Below are 17,954 nucleotides of genomic sequence, written 5' to 3' on the forward strand. Positions count from 1 at the left end.
AAAATCTGACATAGCGTTTGCATAAAGGAGTTCTGTATCTATAATTCTTTAAATAATTGTTATGTATTTTGTCAACGTTTATCATGAGTAATTTAGTAAATTCACCGGAAGTTTTCGGTGGGTATGCTAGTTCTGAACATCACATGCTAATGTAAAAAGCTGTTTTTTGATATAAATATGAACTTGATTGAACAAAACATGCATGTATTGTATAACATAATGTCCTAGGAGTGTCATCTGATGAAGATCATCAAAGGTTAGTGCTGCATTTAGCTGTGGTTTTGGTTTTTGAAATCGGACAACGTGGTTGGATTAACGAGAGTCTTGTCTTTTTAAAATGGTGTAAAATAGTCATATGTTTGAAAAATTGAAGTTTTCGGATTTTCGACGAGTTTGTATTTCGCGCCACGCCCTATCATTGGATATTGGAGCGGTGTTCCGCTAGCGGAACGTCTAGATGTATAAGAGCGTTGGGCCAGTAACCAAAAGGCCACTGGTTAAATTCCCCGAGCCGACTACGTGAAAAATCTGTCGATGTGCCCTTGAGCAAGACACTTAACCCTAATTGCTCCTGTAAGTAACTCTGGATGGAAGCTCAAATATAAATAATTTATAGATCAGTCAGTGTGATGCTCTCCAACACAGCCTCACATCAGTCTCTCCCAGCCTGACGGATGTAGCCTATTCATTGTTTATATTGTCACTGTCTGAAGAATTATTATTTTTTGTATTATTTTTTTTTTTACATGAACTGAAAGCACTCAACTCTCCTTTATGTACTTTAAACAGAATTCGGTGTATTTTTGTAGAACCCTCATAGGGGAAGTGTAAACACAAAATTACAAAGTGCTAAATAATATCACTTTGAAGTAACGGAACAACAACTTGCGTTACGGATGTGAAGTAAAAGGACAGTCATTTTTGGGAGAACAGACATTGGCAAAAGTCTGAATCTCAAAGTCTTACTGTAAAATATAAACAGACACTTTGAAAGGAAGGCTTGGCTACACACAAAAACAATGATGAAAATATTAACATTATCATATATACAGTACCAGTCAAACGTTTGGACACCTACATCGAGTTTTTATTTTTACTATTTTCTACATTGTAGAATAATAGTGAAGACAACAAAAATATGAAAGAACACATATGGAATCATGTAGGTTTGGGAAAAAAAGTGTCAAATCAAAATATATTTGAGATTCTTCAAAGCAGCCACCCTTTACCTTGACAGCTTTGCACACTCTCGCCATTCCCTAAACCAGAATCACCTGGAATACTTATCCAACAGTCTTGAAGGAGTTCCCACATATGCTGAGCACTTGTTGGCTGCTTTTCCTTCACTCTGCGGTCCAACTCATCCCAAACCATCTCAAGTGGGTTGAGGTCATCTGATGCAGCACTCCATCACTCTCCTTCTTGGTCAAATAGCCCTTACACAGCATGGAGGTGTGTTGGGTCCGGGCAGCCGAGCGGAAATGGAGGAAAACTCGCCTCCCTGCGGACCTGGCATCCTTTCACTCCCTCCTCTCTACATTTTCCTCTTCTGTCTCTGCTGCTAAAGCCACTTTCTACCACTCTAAATTCCAAGCATCTGCCTCTAACCCTAGGAAGCTTTTTGCTACCTTCTCCCTCCTAAATCCTCCTCCCCCTCCCCCCCCTCCTCCCTCACTGCGGATGACTTCGTCAACCATTTTGAAAAGAAGGTTGACGACATCCGATCCTCGTTTGCTAAGTCAAGCGACACTGCTGGTCCTGCTCACACTGCCCTACCCTGTGCTTTGACCTCTTTCTCCCCTCTGTCCAGATGAAATCTCGCGTCTTGTGACGGCCGGCCGGCCGCCCAACAACCTGCCCTCTTGACCCTATCCCCTCCTCTCTTCTCCAGACCATTTCCGGAGACCTTCTCCCCTACCTCACCTCGCTCATCAACTCATCCTTGACCGCTGGCTACGTCCCTTCCGTCTTCAAGAGAGCGAGAGTTGCACCCCTTCTGAAAAAACCTACACTCGATCCCTCCGATGTCAACAACTACAGACCAGTATCCCTTCTTTCTTTTCTCTCCAAAACTCTTGAACGTGCCGTCCTTGGCCAGCTCTCCTGCTATCTCTCTCAGAACGACCTTCTTGATCCTAATCAGTCAGGTTTCAAGACTGGGCATTCAACTGAGACTGCTCTTCTCTGTGTCACGGAGGCTCTCCGCACTGCTAAAGCTAACTCTCTCCTCTGCTCTCATCCTTCTAGACCTATCTGCTGCCTTTGATACTGTGAACCATCAGATCCTCCTCTCCACCCTCTCCGAGCTGGGCATCTCCGGCGCGGCCCACGCTTGGATTGCGTCCTACCTGACAGGTCGCTCCTACCAGGTGGCGTGGCGAGAATCTGTCTCCGCACCACGTGCTCTCACCACTGGTGTCCCCCAGGGCTCTGTTCTAGGCCCTCTCCTATTCTCGCTATACACCAAGTCACTTGGCTCTGTCATATCCTCACACGGTCTCTCCTATCATTGCTATGCAGACGACACACAATTAATCTTCTCCTTTCCCCCTTCTGACAACCAGGTGGCGAATCGCATCTCTGCATGTCTGGCAGACATATCAGTGTGGATGACGGATCACCACCTCAAGCTGAACCTCGGCAAGACGGAGCTGCTCTTCCTCCCGGGGAAGGACTGCCCGTTTCATGATCTCGCCATCACGGTTGACAACTCCCTTGTGTCCTCCTCCCAGAGTGCTAAGAACCTTGGCGTGATCCTGGACAACACCCTGTCGTTCTCCACTAACATCAAGGCGGTGACCCGATCCTGTAGGTTCATGCTCTACAACATTCGCAGAGTACGACCCTGCCTCACACAGGAAGCGGCGCAGGTCCTAATCCAGGCACTTGTCATCTCCCGTCTGGATTACTGCAACTCGCTGTTGGCTGGGCTCCCTGCCTGTGCCATCAAACCCCTACAACTCATCCAGAACGCCGCAGCCCGTCTGGTGTTCAACCTTCCCAAGTTCTCTCACGCCACCCCGCTCCTCCGCTCTCTCCACTGGCTTCCAGTTGAAGCTCGCATCCGCTACAAGACCATGGTGCTTGCCTACGGAGCTGTGAGGGGAACGGCACCTCCGTACCTTCAGGCTCTGATCAGGCCCTACACCCAAACAAGGGCACTGCGTTCATCCACCTCTGGCCTGCTCGCCTCCCTACCTCTGAGGAAGCACAGTTCCCGCTCAGCCCAGTCAAAACTGTTCGCTGCTCTGGCACCCCTGTGGTGGAACAAGTTCCCTCACGACGCCAGGACAGCGGAGTCAATCACCACCTTCCGGAGACACCTGAAACCCCACCTCTTTAAGGAATACCTGGGATAGGATAAAGTAATCCTTCTAACCCCCCCCCCCCCCCCCTTAAAAGATTTAGATGCACTATTGTAAAGTGGTTGTTCTACTGGATATTATAGGTGAATGCACCAATTTGTAAGTCGCTCTGGATAAGAGCGTCTGCTAAATGACTTAAATGTAAATGTCCTGTTGAAAAACAAATGATAGTCCCAATAAGGGAAAACCAGATGGGATGGCGTATCGCTGCAGAGTACTGTAGACGCCATGCTGGTTAAGTGTGCCTTGAATTCTAAATAAATCACTGACAGTGTCACCAGCAAAGCACGCCCACACCTCCGCCTCATTGTTCTCAGATCGTCCACTATCCAAATGCGCTACTGTTTTTCAGCCTGGGGCTGCAAAGTCATCATTCAACGTTCTGGCGCCTTCTGAGAGCCTATGGGAGCCTTAGAAAGTGTCACGTTACAGCAGAGATCCTCTGTTTTGGATAGAGATGACAAAGAAGGCCAAGAAATGGTCAGACAGGGTACTTCCTGTACAGAATCTTCTCAGGTTTTGGCCTGCCATTTGAGTTCTGTTATACTCACAGACACCATTCAAACCGTTTTAGAAACTTTGGAGTGTTTTCTATCCAAAGCTACTAATTATATGCATATTCTAGTTTCTGGGCAGGAATAATAACCAGGTTAAATCGGGTAAGTTTTTTTAATACTGCCCCCTATCCATAACAAGTTAACCACTAGGCTACCTGCTGCCCCATGAGGATAATTATTTAGGACGTATAGTGACTTTTAGATCAGTCAGTGTGTTTGACTTCAATGGAGTGGAATTCGACCTCAAACGCGACCGTAGTCTACTGTACTCATGATGTCACCTGTGTTGAAAATGCATTCAACTATCTATGGACATTCCACATACATGATCAATACTTATAAGTGTCTGTTTTTTCTCCTTGGTCACTCAAGGTTCTCCATAGTAATGCTACTCATAGTCTGCTGTGCTAATGAGCTGACCGTGTGTGTTTTCCAGATGTGATTGGAGTGTGTAAGAGCGTGGCTGACGTGACCCGCCTCACCACCAAGAACAACCGTGAGGTCTCCAAGAGGACGCTCAACCTGATGGACCAGTCTGGTAAACTGGTGGAGGTCACCCTGTGGGGAGAGGAGGTGAGGACTGGGGGAAAGACACAAGCACAGCCAAATAGATGGTCTATATGCGTCTGGACACAAGGGGACAGTCCTGCTGGATAAAGAGAGGGTGAAAGTCACTTTCTCTCATGCTGGGTGACATGCTGTAGCACCTTCATGATTTGTGTCCCTGTGTCCTGTCAGCCAGCGTCCCAGGAAGGGGTACAGTACACCTGTCCTAATTGAAAAGGTGTTGTGAGCCGTATGCCTCCCTGTGTTTGGAAACGTCTGTTAAGCAATTTGAATAGGCAGAGGAGATTTGAGCAGTGGGCTCTCTCTCTGTGGGTTTAATAGAAGCTGATGTGGTTGAAGTCACTGAGTAAATACCATGTCACATTGTGATGAAAGAACCCAGCTCCAACAGCTGATTTTATACGTGGCTGTGGGGTTATGCTTAGTTTGCCACCATTTCTTTCATTCTGACAACTACAACACACTGTTCCCTCTTTGTTTGTTCTGCAGATATCCCCTATCCAGGGGGACTTGCAGAGGTAAACAACATGTATAGTTCATAAAGAACAATACGTTTTAGTAAATACAGAATTGCATTTAATATTTTTCACTTTTTTTCTTCCCTGCTGCTGATACTTTTGGCCATGTAGTGTATGTGGACAGCTGCTCGTCGAACATGTAATTCCAAAATCATGGTCATTAATATGCAGTTGGTTTCCCCCTCTGCTGTTATAACAGCCTCCACTCTTCTGGGAAGGCTTTCCACTAGATGTTGGAAAATTGCTGCAGGGACTCTCTCCAGCTACAAGTGCATTAGTGAGGTCAAGTTCTTCTACACCGGTCTTGACAAACCATTTCTGTATGGACCTCGCTTTGAGCACGGGGGCATTGTCGTGCTGAAACAGAAAAGGGCCTTCTGCAAACTGTTGCCACAAAGTTAGATGCACAGAATCGTCTAGAATGTCATGTTATGCTGTAGCATTAAGATAGTTCCAGTGAAGTGATTAGGGGCCTAGCTCAAACCATGAAAAATAGGCCCAAAACATTATTCCTCCTCCACCAAACTTTACAGTTGACACTATGTATTGGTGCAGGTTGTTCTGGAATCCGCCAAACCTAGATTTGTCAGTTGGACTGCCAGATGGTGAAGCGTGATTCATCACTCCAGAGAACGCGTTTCCACTCCAGAGAACGCAAGCTTTACACCACTCCAGCCAACGCTTGGCATGGTGATCTTAGGCTTGTGTGCGGCTGCTCGGCCATGGAAACACATTTCATGAAGCTCCCGTCAGACCGTTTTTGTGCTGACATTGCTTCGAGGCAGTTTTGAGCTTGCTTGTGAGTGTTGCAACCGAGGACAGGCGCTTTTTTTGTGTGTGTATTTTTTTACCCGCTTCAGCACTCGGCGGTTTGTTTTGTGAGCTTGTGTGGCCTACCACTTTGTCGCTGAGCTGTTGTTGCTCCTAGACATTTCCACTTCACAGTAACAGCACTTACAGTTAACCGGGGTAGCTCTAGCAGGGCCGAAATTTGACGAACTGACTTGTTGGAAAGGTGGCATCCAATGACGGTGCCACATTGAAAGTCACTGAGCTCTTCAGTAAGGCCATTCTACTGACAATGTTTGTCTCTGGAGATTGCTTGGCGGTGTGCACGATTTTATACACCTGTCAGCAACGGGTGTGGCTGAAATAGCCAAATCCACAAATTTGAATGGGTGCCCACATACATTTGGCCATGTAGTTTTGCACATAAAGTGTATCTTGTTGGTATCCTCAGTCAACCTATCTGTTCTATTTGCAGGCAGAGAACTTTGATGGATCTGGGCAGCCCATCTTGGCCATCAAAGGGGCCAAGCTGTCCGACTATGGGGGAAGATCTCTGTCTGCTTCGTTCAGCAGCACCGTCATGGTCAACCCCGACATCCCTGAGGCATACAAGCTGCGGGGCTGGTAAGTGTGTCTCTCTTGTCTGGAGCCACATAGCTTTAGGTGCTAAAGGCCTCTGTAACTGTGTTACCCAGGCTGTTCTTGTATATGTATGGTGCTACTATTAGGTCATATTTTGGGTTCGAAGACCGTTGAGAGAATTCTAAAGGACTTAAAGGAATTTGAATGTTAAATATCAGAGCCCAAACTCTGAGAGGGTGCGTGCTCCAGCTTGGTTCGTCAAGATTAGCCTACCTCCATTAGTGAAGATGTGGGAGGAGGTTACTTCAATTAAGCGTTACATATGAATGCAAATCATTCTTTATCTGCGGAAAATGCCTTTTTTCTCCTTCTAATCTGCCCTTCAAAGAAGCAACAAGTAATGGGTGCAGCTCTCCAGACCAGAGTTTGATTGTGGTGTTGGGAGCATTTGTGTTTTTAGCACGTTGACAGGCAGAACATAAATATTTAATTTCATATTAATGACAATAACAACTACATAGAACAAATATTTGTAAGTAAACCAAAAGCCTATATTTTATTGGAACAAATATAGTGAATTTAGGCCCAGATTTAGTTAGTATGTGAGAGTAGTTATTTGGGTAAAGAGGTAGTTGGTAGCACATCCACATGCAGTGGTTTAAGATGGCATACACAGAGGAACAGGCCCCTGTGTTATCCCTTGAAGAACCCCTATTGGCTGCTCCAGCAAAGCAATGGGAAACAGTTACTATGACTCATGCTTTCATCTTTTCTTTGCGTTGTCTTGCCAATTCCGTTATTCATTACCTAAATAATATTCACTCTACCATATCCCAAAATAAATACTCAGCTTTTCCAATCCCATATCTAGTTTGGAAGCTAGGCAGCAGTTTTGTGTTTAAGTTGATATCAAAGCCATGTCTTGTTAATGGCTGGGTAGAAGCATAAAATTGAATCTTGTAATTCAAAGGGATTGATGGAGGAGGTGGGGTGATCATAGGGACTGAAGGGACAGTCATTGCTCCTATTTAACCTTCACCTCAGCTTTCTGGCACCTTGATTGATCTGTCCCTCCAACTTCTACATCCTCTCCTCTTCCACTCCACTCTGACAACAGACCAGGCATCCCAGTCAGAAATTGAAGGCAAAATGTCTCAAAAGTGGAGATCCAATCGATTCTCACCCAAGGTGCTTTATTTTATTTACCTTTCAACAGCAACACCGGCCCCACACTCCACAGGGAAATAAGATGAAAGGAGGCTGAGGAATGAAAGGGAAAAGGACCCAATAACAATTCCAATTTATATTCTGGCACGTCCTGTGTATCTTGACATGTGCTCAAATTCCACTTTCCTGTGCCTTGAAAAAAAGTTGGGCCACTGTAATTATTTTTGAGTGGATCAGAAGCCTTGGTCTGCATAATGAGAGAAGTGAAATGTGACTACATAGCAGGAGGGAGAGAGGGGTGGCAAGTCAACACAATATCCTCATTTTTGCCACTTCACTGGGTGTCTTGGCTGGGGTGATTTCTTTACAGAATTAGGACCAGTTGGGTATTTTGAATGATATTTGGCCATTACAAAGAGGTTATTCTCCAAACATAATGTGGTAGGAGTGTTACATGCTTCTCGACCATTGTCTGAGTGGTAGCCTGTCTCAAGCATTTTGCATTAAATCGTATAGCTTGTTTACCAATATGGCATTGGATAATGATGTGGATGTAGTAGAGAGACTTTACTTGAATCTTCCACCTGCTCACTTCAACAACACAGGTGTTCCACTCCCACACCCTCTGAGCTGTGGGAGCTTCCTTCACTTTCTCAGATGTGTCTCAATGATGCCTTATTCCCTATATAGTGCACTGCTTTTGACCAGAACCTGGGTCAGGGTCCTGGTCGAAAGTAGTCTACTACATAGGGAATAGGGTGCCATTTGGGATGCAGACACCCAGTCACTTCTCACATGGACAGCCAGAGATAACGAGGTTAAGTGTTGATATGTTTTCCAGTGCAGAGCCTACCTGCCGTGGGATGATGCAGGTCCTCAAGGACCAGTGGGCTCCTGCAGGTTCGCAGGCATCCATCAATTAAGCAAACAGTTCAGAGGTTGCTGATATGAGTCCTGACCTCAGCCGTTAGTCTCTCAGACAGTGGTGTACAAAGTCCTATATAACACTTCTGTTTCGCGTGTGGCAGTGACCCAAACAGCACATTATAGTATTTTGGGATGATATTATACTGAACAAAAATATAAATGCAACATGTAAATTATTAGTCCCATTTTTCATGAGCTGAAATAAAAGACCCGGAAACTTTTCCATACTCACAAAAAGCGTATTTCTTTCAGATTTTGTGCACAATGTTGTTTACATCCCTGTTGGTGAGCATTTCTCCTTTACCAAGATAATCCATTTGGGTTACTAGCCCAAAGCTCTAAACACTAGGCTACCTGCCACCCTGTATTGAATCGCAATACATATCGTATCGGCGCCTAAGTATCGTGATAATATTGTATCGTGAGGTCCCTGGTAATTCCCAGCCCTACTGTACATGACGGTCTACTGTCTAAATATGGAAGACTCTCACGTATTGTAAGAAAGTAAAAAGTTGTACGGAGAACAAATGTATTTTTGCTTTTCAAGTAGTACGGAGCAATATGTTGATTTAAAACTAGGTTATTTGTGAATGATTTAGTGATTTTAGGCCTAGCACATCAGTGCTTGTTGAGTATTTCAGTACCCTGGGAGAGAAGGATGTTGATCATCAGTGAGCCATGCTTTTAGCAGTCTGAGTCTGCATCGCATATTTTACCCTATTCCAAATTTGGTGGTCCATGGGGCTCTGCTCAAAAGTAGTGCACTCTATAGGGAATATGATTCCATTTGGGATGTAACCGATCTGTCCACAAATTAGGTATTTTATGTGATCGTTTCATCTTGCAAGCATAGAAAACCCAGAGCCTATTTACAACTGAAAACGAAGTAGAGCTCTGAGAGCCTTCTGTCAGAGCCAAGCTCTTAAAAAGCATCATTTTGCAAAGTGTAGGTATCTTAATTTGATGATTTTTGCTGCAGACTCTTGGGATTTCCGTAAGTATCTATCCTACCCTGGGTAAGCTGTTGACTGAAAGCCATGCAGTGGATCAGGGGTTCCGCTCAGCCTATCCCTGTGTGTGCTGGACTGAAAAAAACATTGCTATCCCTTTAATGTCAAACTAATTAATCTTATGAAGAGAAAGGGTTTAATTTCCTCAAACAAGAATGCTGCACTACGCAGCAATTATCTTGAGCCCTGATTTGGTTCTGAGCTCCATAATAATATATATATGATTCCCTTCTTGTCTTTGAAATAGACTTCTACAGATTGCCATGAAATCTGTGTTCTTTTTTGGGGAGAATTGGGAATATGAACTACTGTGCATGAAAGAGACATGGATTTGTCTTTATGGAGAGCATCAAATGCCATTTCTGTGGTGCTGCAGTAATTTAGGGCACTGTCTTAGCCCCTTGCATAATTTAAATGCTTAAAGATGAATTTAGCTAGATTAATTAAGGGTTCCTTACTCAACTGGTGTTGCTTTTACCTCTGCTTTCTGCAACTTTGGTACATGCTCATTTGGTGCCCTCATTATTTAGGCATTTAAAAGATGCTTAACCATAATTTATTTACCTTATCATAAAGCACATCTACATAATTATAGCTTAATCTAGTATATTACCCTACTCTTCCCCAGTATGTGAACTCAGCAAAAAAAGAAACGTCCTCTCACTGTCAACTGTGTTTATTTTCAGCAAACTAAACATGTGTAAATATTTGTATGAACATAACAAGATTCAGCAACTGAGACATGAGCTGAACAAGTTCCACAGACATGTGACTAACAGAAATGTAAAAATGTGTCCCTGAACAAAGGGGGGGGGGGTCAAAAGTAACAGTCAGTATCTGGTGTGGCCACCAGCTGCATTAAGTACTGCAGTGCATCTCCTCGTCATGGACTGCACCAGATTTGCCAGTTCTTGTTGTGAGATGTTACCCCGCTCTTCTACCAAGGCACCGGCAAGTTCCCAGACATTTCTGAGCCCCCGCCCTCCGATCCAACAGGTCCCAGACGTGCTCAATGGAATCGAGATCCGGGCTCTTTGCTGGCCATGGCAGAACACTGACATTCCTGTCTTGCAGGAAATCACGCACAGAATGAGCAGTATGGCTGGTGGCATTGTCATGCTGGAGGGTCATGTCAGGATGAACCTGCAGGAAGGGTACCACATGAGGGAGGAGGATGTCTTCCCTGTAACGGACAGCGTTGAGATTGCCTGCAATGACAACAAGCTCAGTCCGATGATGCTGTGACACACCACCCCAGACCATGACGGACCCTCCACCTCCAAATCGATCCCGTTCCAGAGTACGGACCTTGGTGTAACGCTCATTCCTTTGACGATTAACGCGAATCCGACCATCACCCCTGGTGAGACAAAACCGTGACTCGTCAGTGAAGAGGACTTTTTGCCAGTCCTGTCTGGTCCAATGATGGTGGGTTTGTGCCCATAGGCGACGTTGTTGTTGCTGGTGTTGTCTGGTGAGGACCTGCCTTACAACAGGCCTATGAGCCCTCAGTCCAGCCTCTCTCAGCCTATTGCGGACAGTCTGAGCACTGATGGAGGGATTGTGCGTTCCTGGTGTAACTCGGGCAGTTGTTGTTGCCATCCTGTACCTGTCCCGCAGGTGTGATGTTCGGATGTACCGATCCTGTGCAGGTGTTGTTACACGTGGTCGGCCACTGTGAGGACGATCAGCTGTCCCCTGTAGCGCTGTCTTAGGTGTCTCACAGTACAGACATTGCAATTTATTGCCCTGGCCACATCTGCAGTCCTCATGCCTCCTTGCAGCATTCCTAAGGCACGTTCACGCAGATGAGCAGGGACCCTGGGCTTCTTTCTTTTAGTGTTTTTCAGAGTCAGTAGAAAGGCCTCTTTAGTGTCCTAATTTTTCATAGCTGTGACCTTAATTGCCTTCCGTCTATAAGCTGGTAGTGTCTTAACGACCGTTCCCCAGGCGCATGTTCATTAATTGTTTATGGTTCATTGAACAAGCATGAGAAACAGTGTTTAAAACGGTTACAATGAAGATCTGTGAAGTTATTTGGATTATTATGAATTATCTTTGAGACAGGGTCCTGAAAAAGGGATGTTTCTTTTTTTGCTGAGTTTAGTAACCTACCCTGAAAATGCCTGCCTGCTCAGTTGCTATTTGGACGATTTTAGATCAAAACCACATAAAATAAAATCTAATTTGTTTATCTAATTTTGTGCTAATTTGTTTCATAAGCAAATCTGAACGTAAAATGTTTCCCTACTGATCCATCCGGTCCATACAGTAGCAGCCTTTGTCCATTAGATGGCATCATCAGACACATCTGGAGTGGCTCCTGTCCTCCCTCTCTCTCGCTCTCCTAGCTGACTGGACAACTGTGTTTCTCCATCTTCTTGTCATTCTTCCCCTTCCTGACACAACCTCTTGTTCCTTTCCTCTTGTTGTCCTCAGTCCTATTGCCATCTCTCACTAATTGACACTTGGCCACTCTCACTCTTTCTGTTCAGTGTTGTTTTCCTGCAGTCCTCCTCACTGAGTCATCTGATCTCCCTTACACACTACATACGGAATGGGATGTGTCCCAAATGCACCCTATTCCCTTTATAGTACACTACTTTTGACCAGAGTCGTATGGGCCCTTGTCAAAAGTAGTGCACTATATAGGGAATAGGGAGCCATTTGGTAAGTGGACACACTGTTACCCACTAGTGGAGCTCCTCTGCTCACAGCAAAAATATATTTGTCTTTTTCACTTTTTATCTCAATGAATAAAATAGCATAAACCTTTTGCGTGCGGACCCTCTACTAATGAAGGAGCACGCCAGTTAGTGATTTCAAGAACCTTTTGATTGCCCTTCTCCGCTCACATGCTGGAATTGTGCTGCTGCTGTCCAGTAGTTGTGCTGCTGCTGTCCAGTAGTTGTGCAGCTGCTGTCCAGTAGTTGTGCTGCTGCTGTCCAGTAGTTGTGCTGCTGCTGTCCAATAGTTGTGCTGCTGCTCTCCAGTAGTTGTGCTGCTGCTGTCCAGTAGTTGTGCTGCTGCTGTCCAATAGTTGTGCTGCTGCTCTCCAGTAGTTGTGCTGCTGCTCTCCAGTAGTTGTGCTGCTGCTCTCCAGCAGTTGTGCTGCTGCTCTCCAGCAGTTGTGCTGCTGCTCTCCAGCAGTTGTTCCTTGATTGTGTTGCTGTCCACAACTTTATTTCTCTCATTCATTCCAACTGAGTCTGTGTTCCAAAATAACACTTAATAGTTTTTAGTTAAACATGTGGCTATGCTACTTGATCTCTCTCTTATTCCCTCTTGTTGTTGTCAGTAGTTTGTCCCAGGTTAGTTCCCACCTGGCGCATGTCCTTTTGTGAAATCAAAAACTGTTTTGAGATTGACATTTTGGAAATGTTAGGTTGGAATAGAATACATAGTCACGTTTACAACCACGTTCCTATTGAAAATGGCCTCATGTACTGCGTTGTTCAACTCCACAACTACAGGGAGTGGTTTCTTGAGCAGACCTCATGGATGACTAGTCAGATTTGTTGTATGTTGTCTGCCAGTCAGAGACTCACCATGAGAGCCATAGCTGGAGGCAGGGAAGGAACAAAACAGTGCTTACAGAAGGGTTTCTGTCATGCTCAGCTGCCCTTTCTCCTTCACTCTGTCACATGCTCGCTGTCATGTCGCCCTGCTGTCCTGCCTGTCCTGTCCTCTACTTGGCTGTATGGCTCGTTGTGACGGTGCCATGCAATGCTCATGAATCTGTTCTTTTCCCTTCTCTTCTTGTCGTTGTCGTCTCTCTCTTCCAGTCGGTTAGTCTCACTTCATCCACGCTCGGAGCATCTCCCTGCCTGTCTGTCAGACCACTGTTGCACATCTTCTGCCAGCTTCAATTTGTCCTCCTTTTGTCTCCTCCATCAAGCCCACTGACTTACTGTACCCTGCCTGTTGTAGTGGTTTCCTACAGAACAATCTTCTGTTGTCTGCCTTTACACTCTGCGTTACATAGTCTCCTGGGTATCTTGTTTAGCATTTTGTAACTGTCAAAAAGAACGTCTTGAGAAATAAGATATACTGTACATTAATGATAATCAGCTTACCTACCAGGAGTCAGCCCTGTCTGGATCTGAATACACCATAAATGTTTAATTCCTTTCATTCTATTCCAGCCTATTTCTCTTGGCGAAACACCAGCAGCTTCATGAAAGGAGTTATTGTTCTACAGAAACAAATAAGTATTTTCAGGTGGATTTCAGAACTAGGTTGACGTTGTTTTTAATGCATCATCAGCCAGGTGTTTTTGTTGATGCCCCCTATCTGCACGAACACCGGTACAATTATAACAAAGCAGGGATGCTAGTGCAGAGATGAGGGAATAGGTGCCACAGGAAAGAATTACTCACATTTTTCAGTGGAGGGGAAATTGGCAGAGGCCATAGTGGCCGGGCCACATGCTCACAGGCCATTAATGGGGATATTTTCAATTAGTCATGCTTCTAAGAGCAAGACCCGGCTCCCTGTATTTACAGCCCCTGTCCCCTCACCCCCCCCCCCCCACAGCACTACACAATACCTGTTAGCAATAGATTAGTAAACTCTATTGATCTCTTGCACCATTCCAACCTGAGTGTTCTATAGTTTTTCCCTTTTTACCCCTCCCCCTACTCTCCATCCCTCTCTCCTCCCTCCTTCCCACTTGTCTTGTGTGAATCACCTGGAGGTAACGCTGAGTGAAAATTGTTTTCTGATTCCGCCATCACTGCTGTTGATTCATTTCACTGCCACTCAGCCTGCTTTGCTCTCTGCACAGACTATATTTGTATCCCAAATGGCACCATATTCCTTATTTAGTGCACTATATAGGGAATAGAGTGCCATTTTAGGATGCAACCTAGCTCAGCTTTGTCAAACAGGGAAGGCTATGTTGGCCAGGATGGATTTTATTAACCTCCCTTGGGGTTGTGGAACGCTACCGTCCCACCTGGCCAACATCCAGTGAAATTGCAGAGCGCCAAATTCAAAAACAAAAATACTCATTATAAAAATTCATAAAACATACAAGTGTTATACATCGGTTTAAAGATTAACTTCTTGTTAATCCAACCACGGTGTCAGATTTCAAAAAAGCTTTACGGCGAAAGCATACCATGCGATTATCTGAGAACAGCGCCCAGCAGACAAATCATTACAAACCGTTACCAGCCAAGTAGAGGAGTTACACAAGTCAGAAATAGTGATGCAATGAATCACTTACCTTTGATGATCTTCACATGGTTGCACTCACAACACTCCCATTTACTCAAATGTTCGTTTTGCTCGATAAAGTCCCTCATTATATCCAATAACCTCAGTTTTGTTTGCGCGTTTTGTTCAGTAATCCACAGGCTCAAGGGCAGTCACAACAGACAGACGAAAAATCCGAAAAGTATCAGTAAAGTTCGTAGAAACATGTCAAACGATGTTTATAATCAATCCTCAGGTTGTTTTTAGTAATAATGATCAATAACATTTCAACCGGACATAATCTTCGTCAATATAAAAGGAAAACAAAAAAGGCGTGCTCTCGGTCACGCGCATGAAAAAGCTCAGGGACACTTAATGGTCCACTCATTCAAAGTGGTCTTACTCCCTCATTTTTAACTTCTATGGGCTACGTGGGACGCTAGCGGGACACAGCCAGTGAAATATCAGGGCGGCAAATTCACAAACAACAAAATGTCATAATTCAACTTTCTCAAACATACAACTATTTTACACCATTTTAAAGATAGACTTCTCCTTGATGTAACCACATTGTCCGATTTCAAAAAGGCTTTACAGCGAAAGCAAAACATTAGATTATGTCAAGAGAGTACATAGCCAAAAATAGTCACACAGCCATTTTCAAAGCAAGCATATATGTCACAAAAACCCAAACCACAGATAAATGCAGCATTAACCTTTGATGATCTTCATCAGATGACACTCCTAGGACATTATGTTATACAATACACGCATGTTTTGTTCAATCAAGTTCATATTTATATCAAAAACCAGCTTTTTACATTAGCATGTGATGTTCAGAACTAGCATACCCACCGAAAACCTCTGGTGAATTTACTAAATTACTTATGGTAAACGTTGACAAAATACATAACAATTATTTTAAGAATTATAGATACAGAACTCCTTTAGGCAATCGCAATGTCAGATTTTAAAATAGCTTAGAAAAATTGGATTACCTTTGCTGTTCTTCGTCAGAATGCACTCCCAGGACTTCTACTTCAACAACAAATGTTGTTTTGGTTCCAAATAATCCATAGTTTTATCCAAATACCTCCGTTTTGTTCATGCGTTCAGGTCACTATCCGAAGGGTAACGCGCGAGCGTATTCCGTGAAAACAAATGTCAAAATATTCCATTACCGTACTTAGAAGCATGTGAAACGCTGTTTAAAATAAATTTTTATGCTATTTTTCTCCTAAAATAGCGATAATATTCCAACCGGGCAACGTTGTATTCATTCAAAGAGTGAAAGAAAAAAAATGGTGAGGTCTCGTGAACGCGCACTGTCCCCAGGCAGTCCACTTACAAACTCTGCTGCTGTACTTTGCCCAGAGACAGGAGACGCGTCATTCTGCTTTCTAAAGGCTTTAGAGAGCCAATGGAAGCCTTAGAAAGTGTCACGTAACAGCATAGATGTTGTAATTTTGATAGAGATGCAACAGAAGGACTACAAATTGTCAGACAGGCCACTTCCTGCCTGGAATCTATTCAGGTTTTTGCCTGCCATATGAGTTCTGTTATACTCACAGACACCATTCAAACAGTTTTAGAAACTTTAGAGTGTTTTCTATCCAAATCTACTAATTATGCATATTCTAGTTTCTGGGCAAGAGTAGTAACCAGATTAAATCGGGTACGTTTTTTTATCCGGCCGTGAAAATACTGCCCCCTATCCCAAACAGGTTAAGAATACAAGCCTGAAACAATTTATAAAGACTGTTGACATCTAGTGGAACCCATAGGAAGTGCAATTTTAGTCCTAAGTCAATGGATACTGTAATGGCATTCAATAGATAACTACAAAAATAAAAAAAAATCCCACTTCCTGGATGGATTTTTCTCAGGTTTTCGCCTGCCATATCAGTTCTGTTATACTCACAAACATTATTTTAACAGTTTTGGAAACTTTAGTGTTTTCTATCCAAATCTACCAATTATATGCATATCCTAAATTCTGGGCCTGAGTAGCAGGCAGTTTACTTTGGGCACGCGTTTCATCCGGAGGTGAAAATAGTGCCCCCTACGCTAATGAAATTAAACCCCTACTAGACAACAGACAACTCACGAGGCAGTGGTCTGTGGTCTGCAGGGCACGAGGCTACAAGGCAGTGGTCTGCAGGGCACCTCTATGTATTACACTTTGTTTCTTCTATTGTGATTGATGGGGTTGTTTCTGCAGTGACATGTTTGTGGTTTTAGGCTGGGTTTCTGTATAGCACTTTGACATCTGCTGATGTAAAAAAAAGGGCTTTATAAAGAAATTAGATTTGATGTTGACCAAAGGGGGGGTGTGTGTGTCCGTCCAGGTATGACAAGGAGGGCCACTCTATGGATGGCCAGTCTCTGACGGAGGCGAGGACAGGTGGAGGAGGAGGAGGAGGGAACACCAACTGGAAGACCCTGGCTGACATCAAGACGGAGCACCTCGGACACGGAGACAAGGTTTGTTATGCACGCACACATATAGCACGCACACATATAGCACGCACACATATAGCACGCACACATGGCACGCACACACATGGCACGCACACACATGGCACGCACACACATGGCACGCACACACATGGCACGCACACACACGGCACGCACACACACGGCACGCACACACACGGCACGCACACACACGGCACGCACACACATGGCACGCACACACATGGCACGCACACATATGGCACGCACACAAACATACTTTTATGTAGACAAACACATGTACATCCAAACATTCTAAAATATTCTGTCCTACATATTGCCTTTCTTTGTTGACTTGATTCGAAGCAAGAATATTCAAAGACAATATTGAATACAAGCCATCACTTGTTTTAAAAGTGTGAAGTAGACCAACCTGCATTGTGGATCCAACACACAGCAGGCAGCATTCCATACAGCAACTCTAGCTCAGTCACTATGGAGCAGGATTCTCTTGTCTTGGCTGACAGTCATGATGTTAAATCTTTGTAATCAGAGCGACTCATTAAATGACTGCGTTGCTGATTCCCGAGCTTGTTTTTAAAGCAGAATGCTGGCTTGTTTGTGTTTAAAATGCGACCCTGTTCCCTACATAGTGCTCTACTTTAGTCCAGGGCCCAATGGCGCTCTATGCCATATGGGACCTGGTCAAAAGTAGAGTGCCATTTGGGATGCAACCCTACGGTTTTTTGGTGTTCTCCATCATTAATCACCAACATTAGGTGTCCTCTGCATCCCTCTCCCTACCTAGGTATATGCTTA

General features: G+C 44.3%; 1 protein-coding gene across 1 annotated transcript in view; it reads left to right on the forward strand.

Annotated features, from left to right (window-relative positions):
• The window catches only part of rpa1 (replication protein A1), a 61,102-nt gene that overhangs the window by 12,809 nt on the left and 30,339 nt on the right, over nucleotides 1-17,954 (forward strand). Inside the window, exons 11-13 of the mRNA XM_029773205.1 lie at nucleotides 4,359-4,495; nucleotides 6,272-6,420; nucleotides 17,030-17,165. Coding sequence (XP_029629065.1) covers nucleotides 4,359-4,495; nucleotides 6,272-6,420; nucleotides 17,030-17,165 — 422 coding nt within the window. The remainder of the gene's footprint in view (nucleotides 1-4,358; nucleotides 4,496-6,271; nucleotides 6,421-17,029; nucleotides 17,166-17,954) is intronic.

The sequence above is a fragment of the Salmo trutta genome, chromosome 13, assembly GCF_901001165.1.
Source record: "Salmo trutta chromosome 13, fSalTru1.1, whole genome shotgun sequence".
Classification (NCBI taxonomy): domain Eukaryota; kingdom Metazoa; phylum Chordata; class Actinopteri; order Salmoniformes; family Salmonidae; genus Salmo; species Salmo trutta.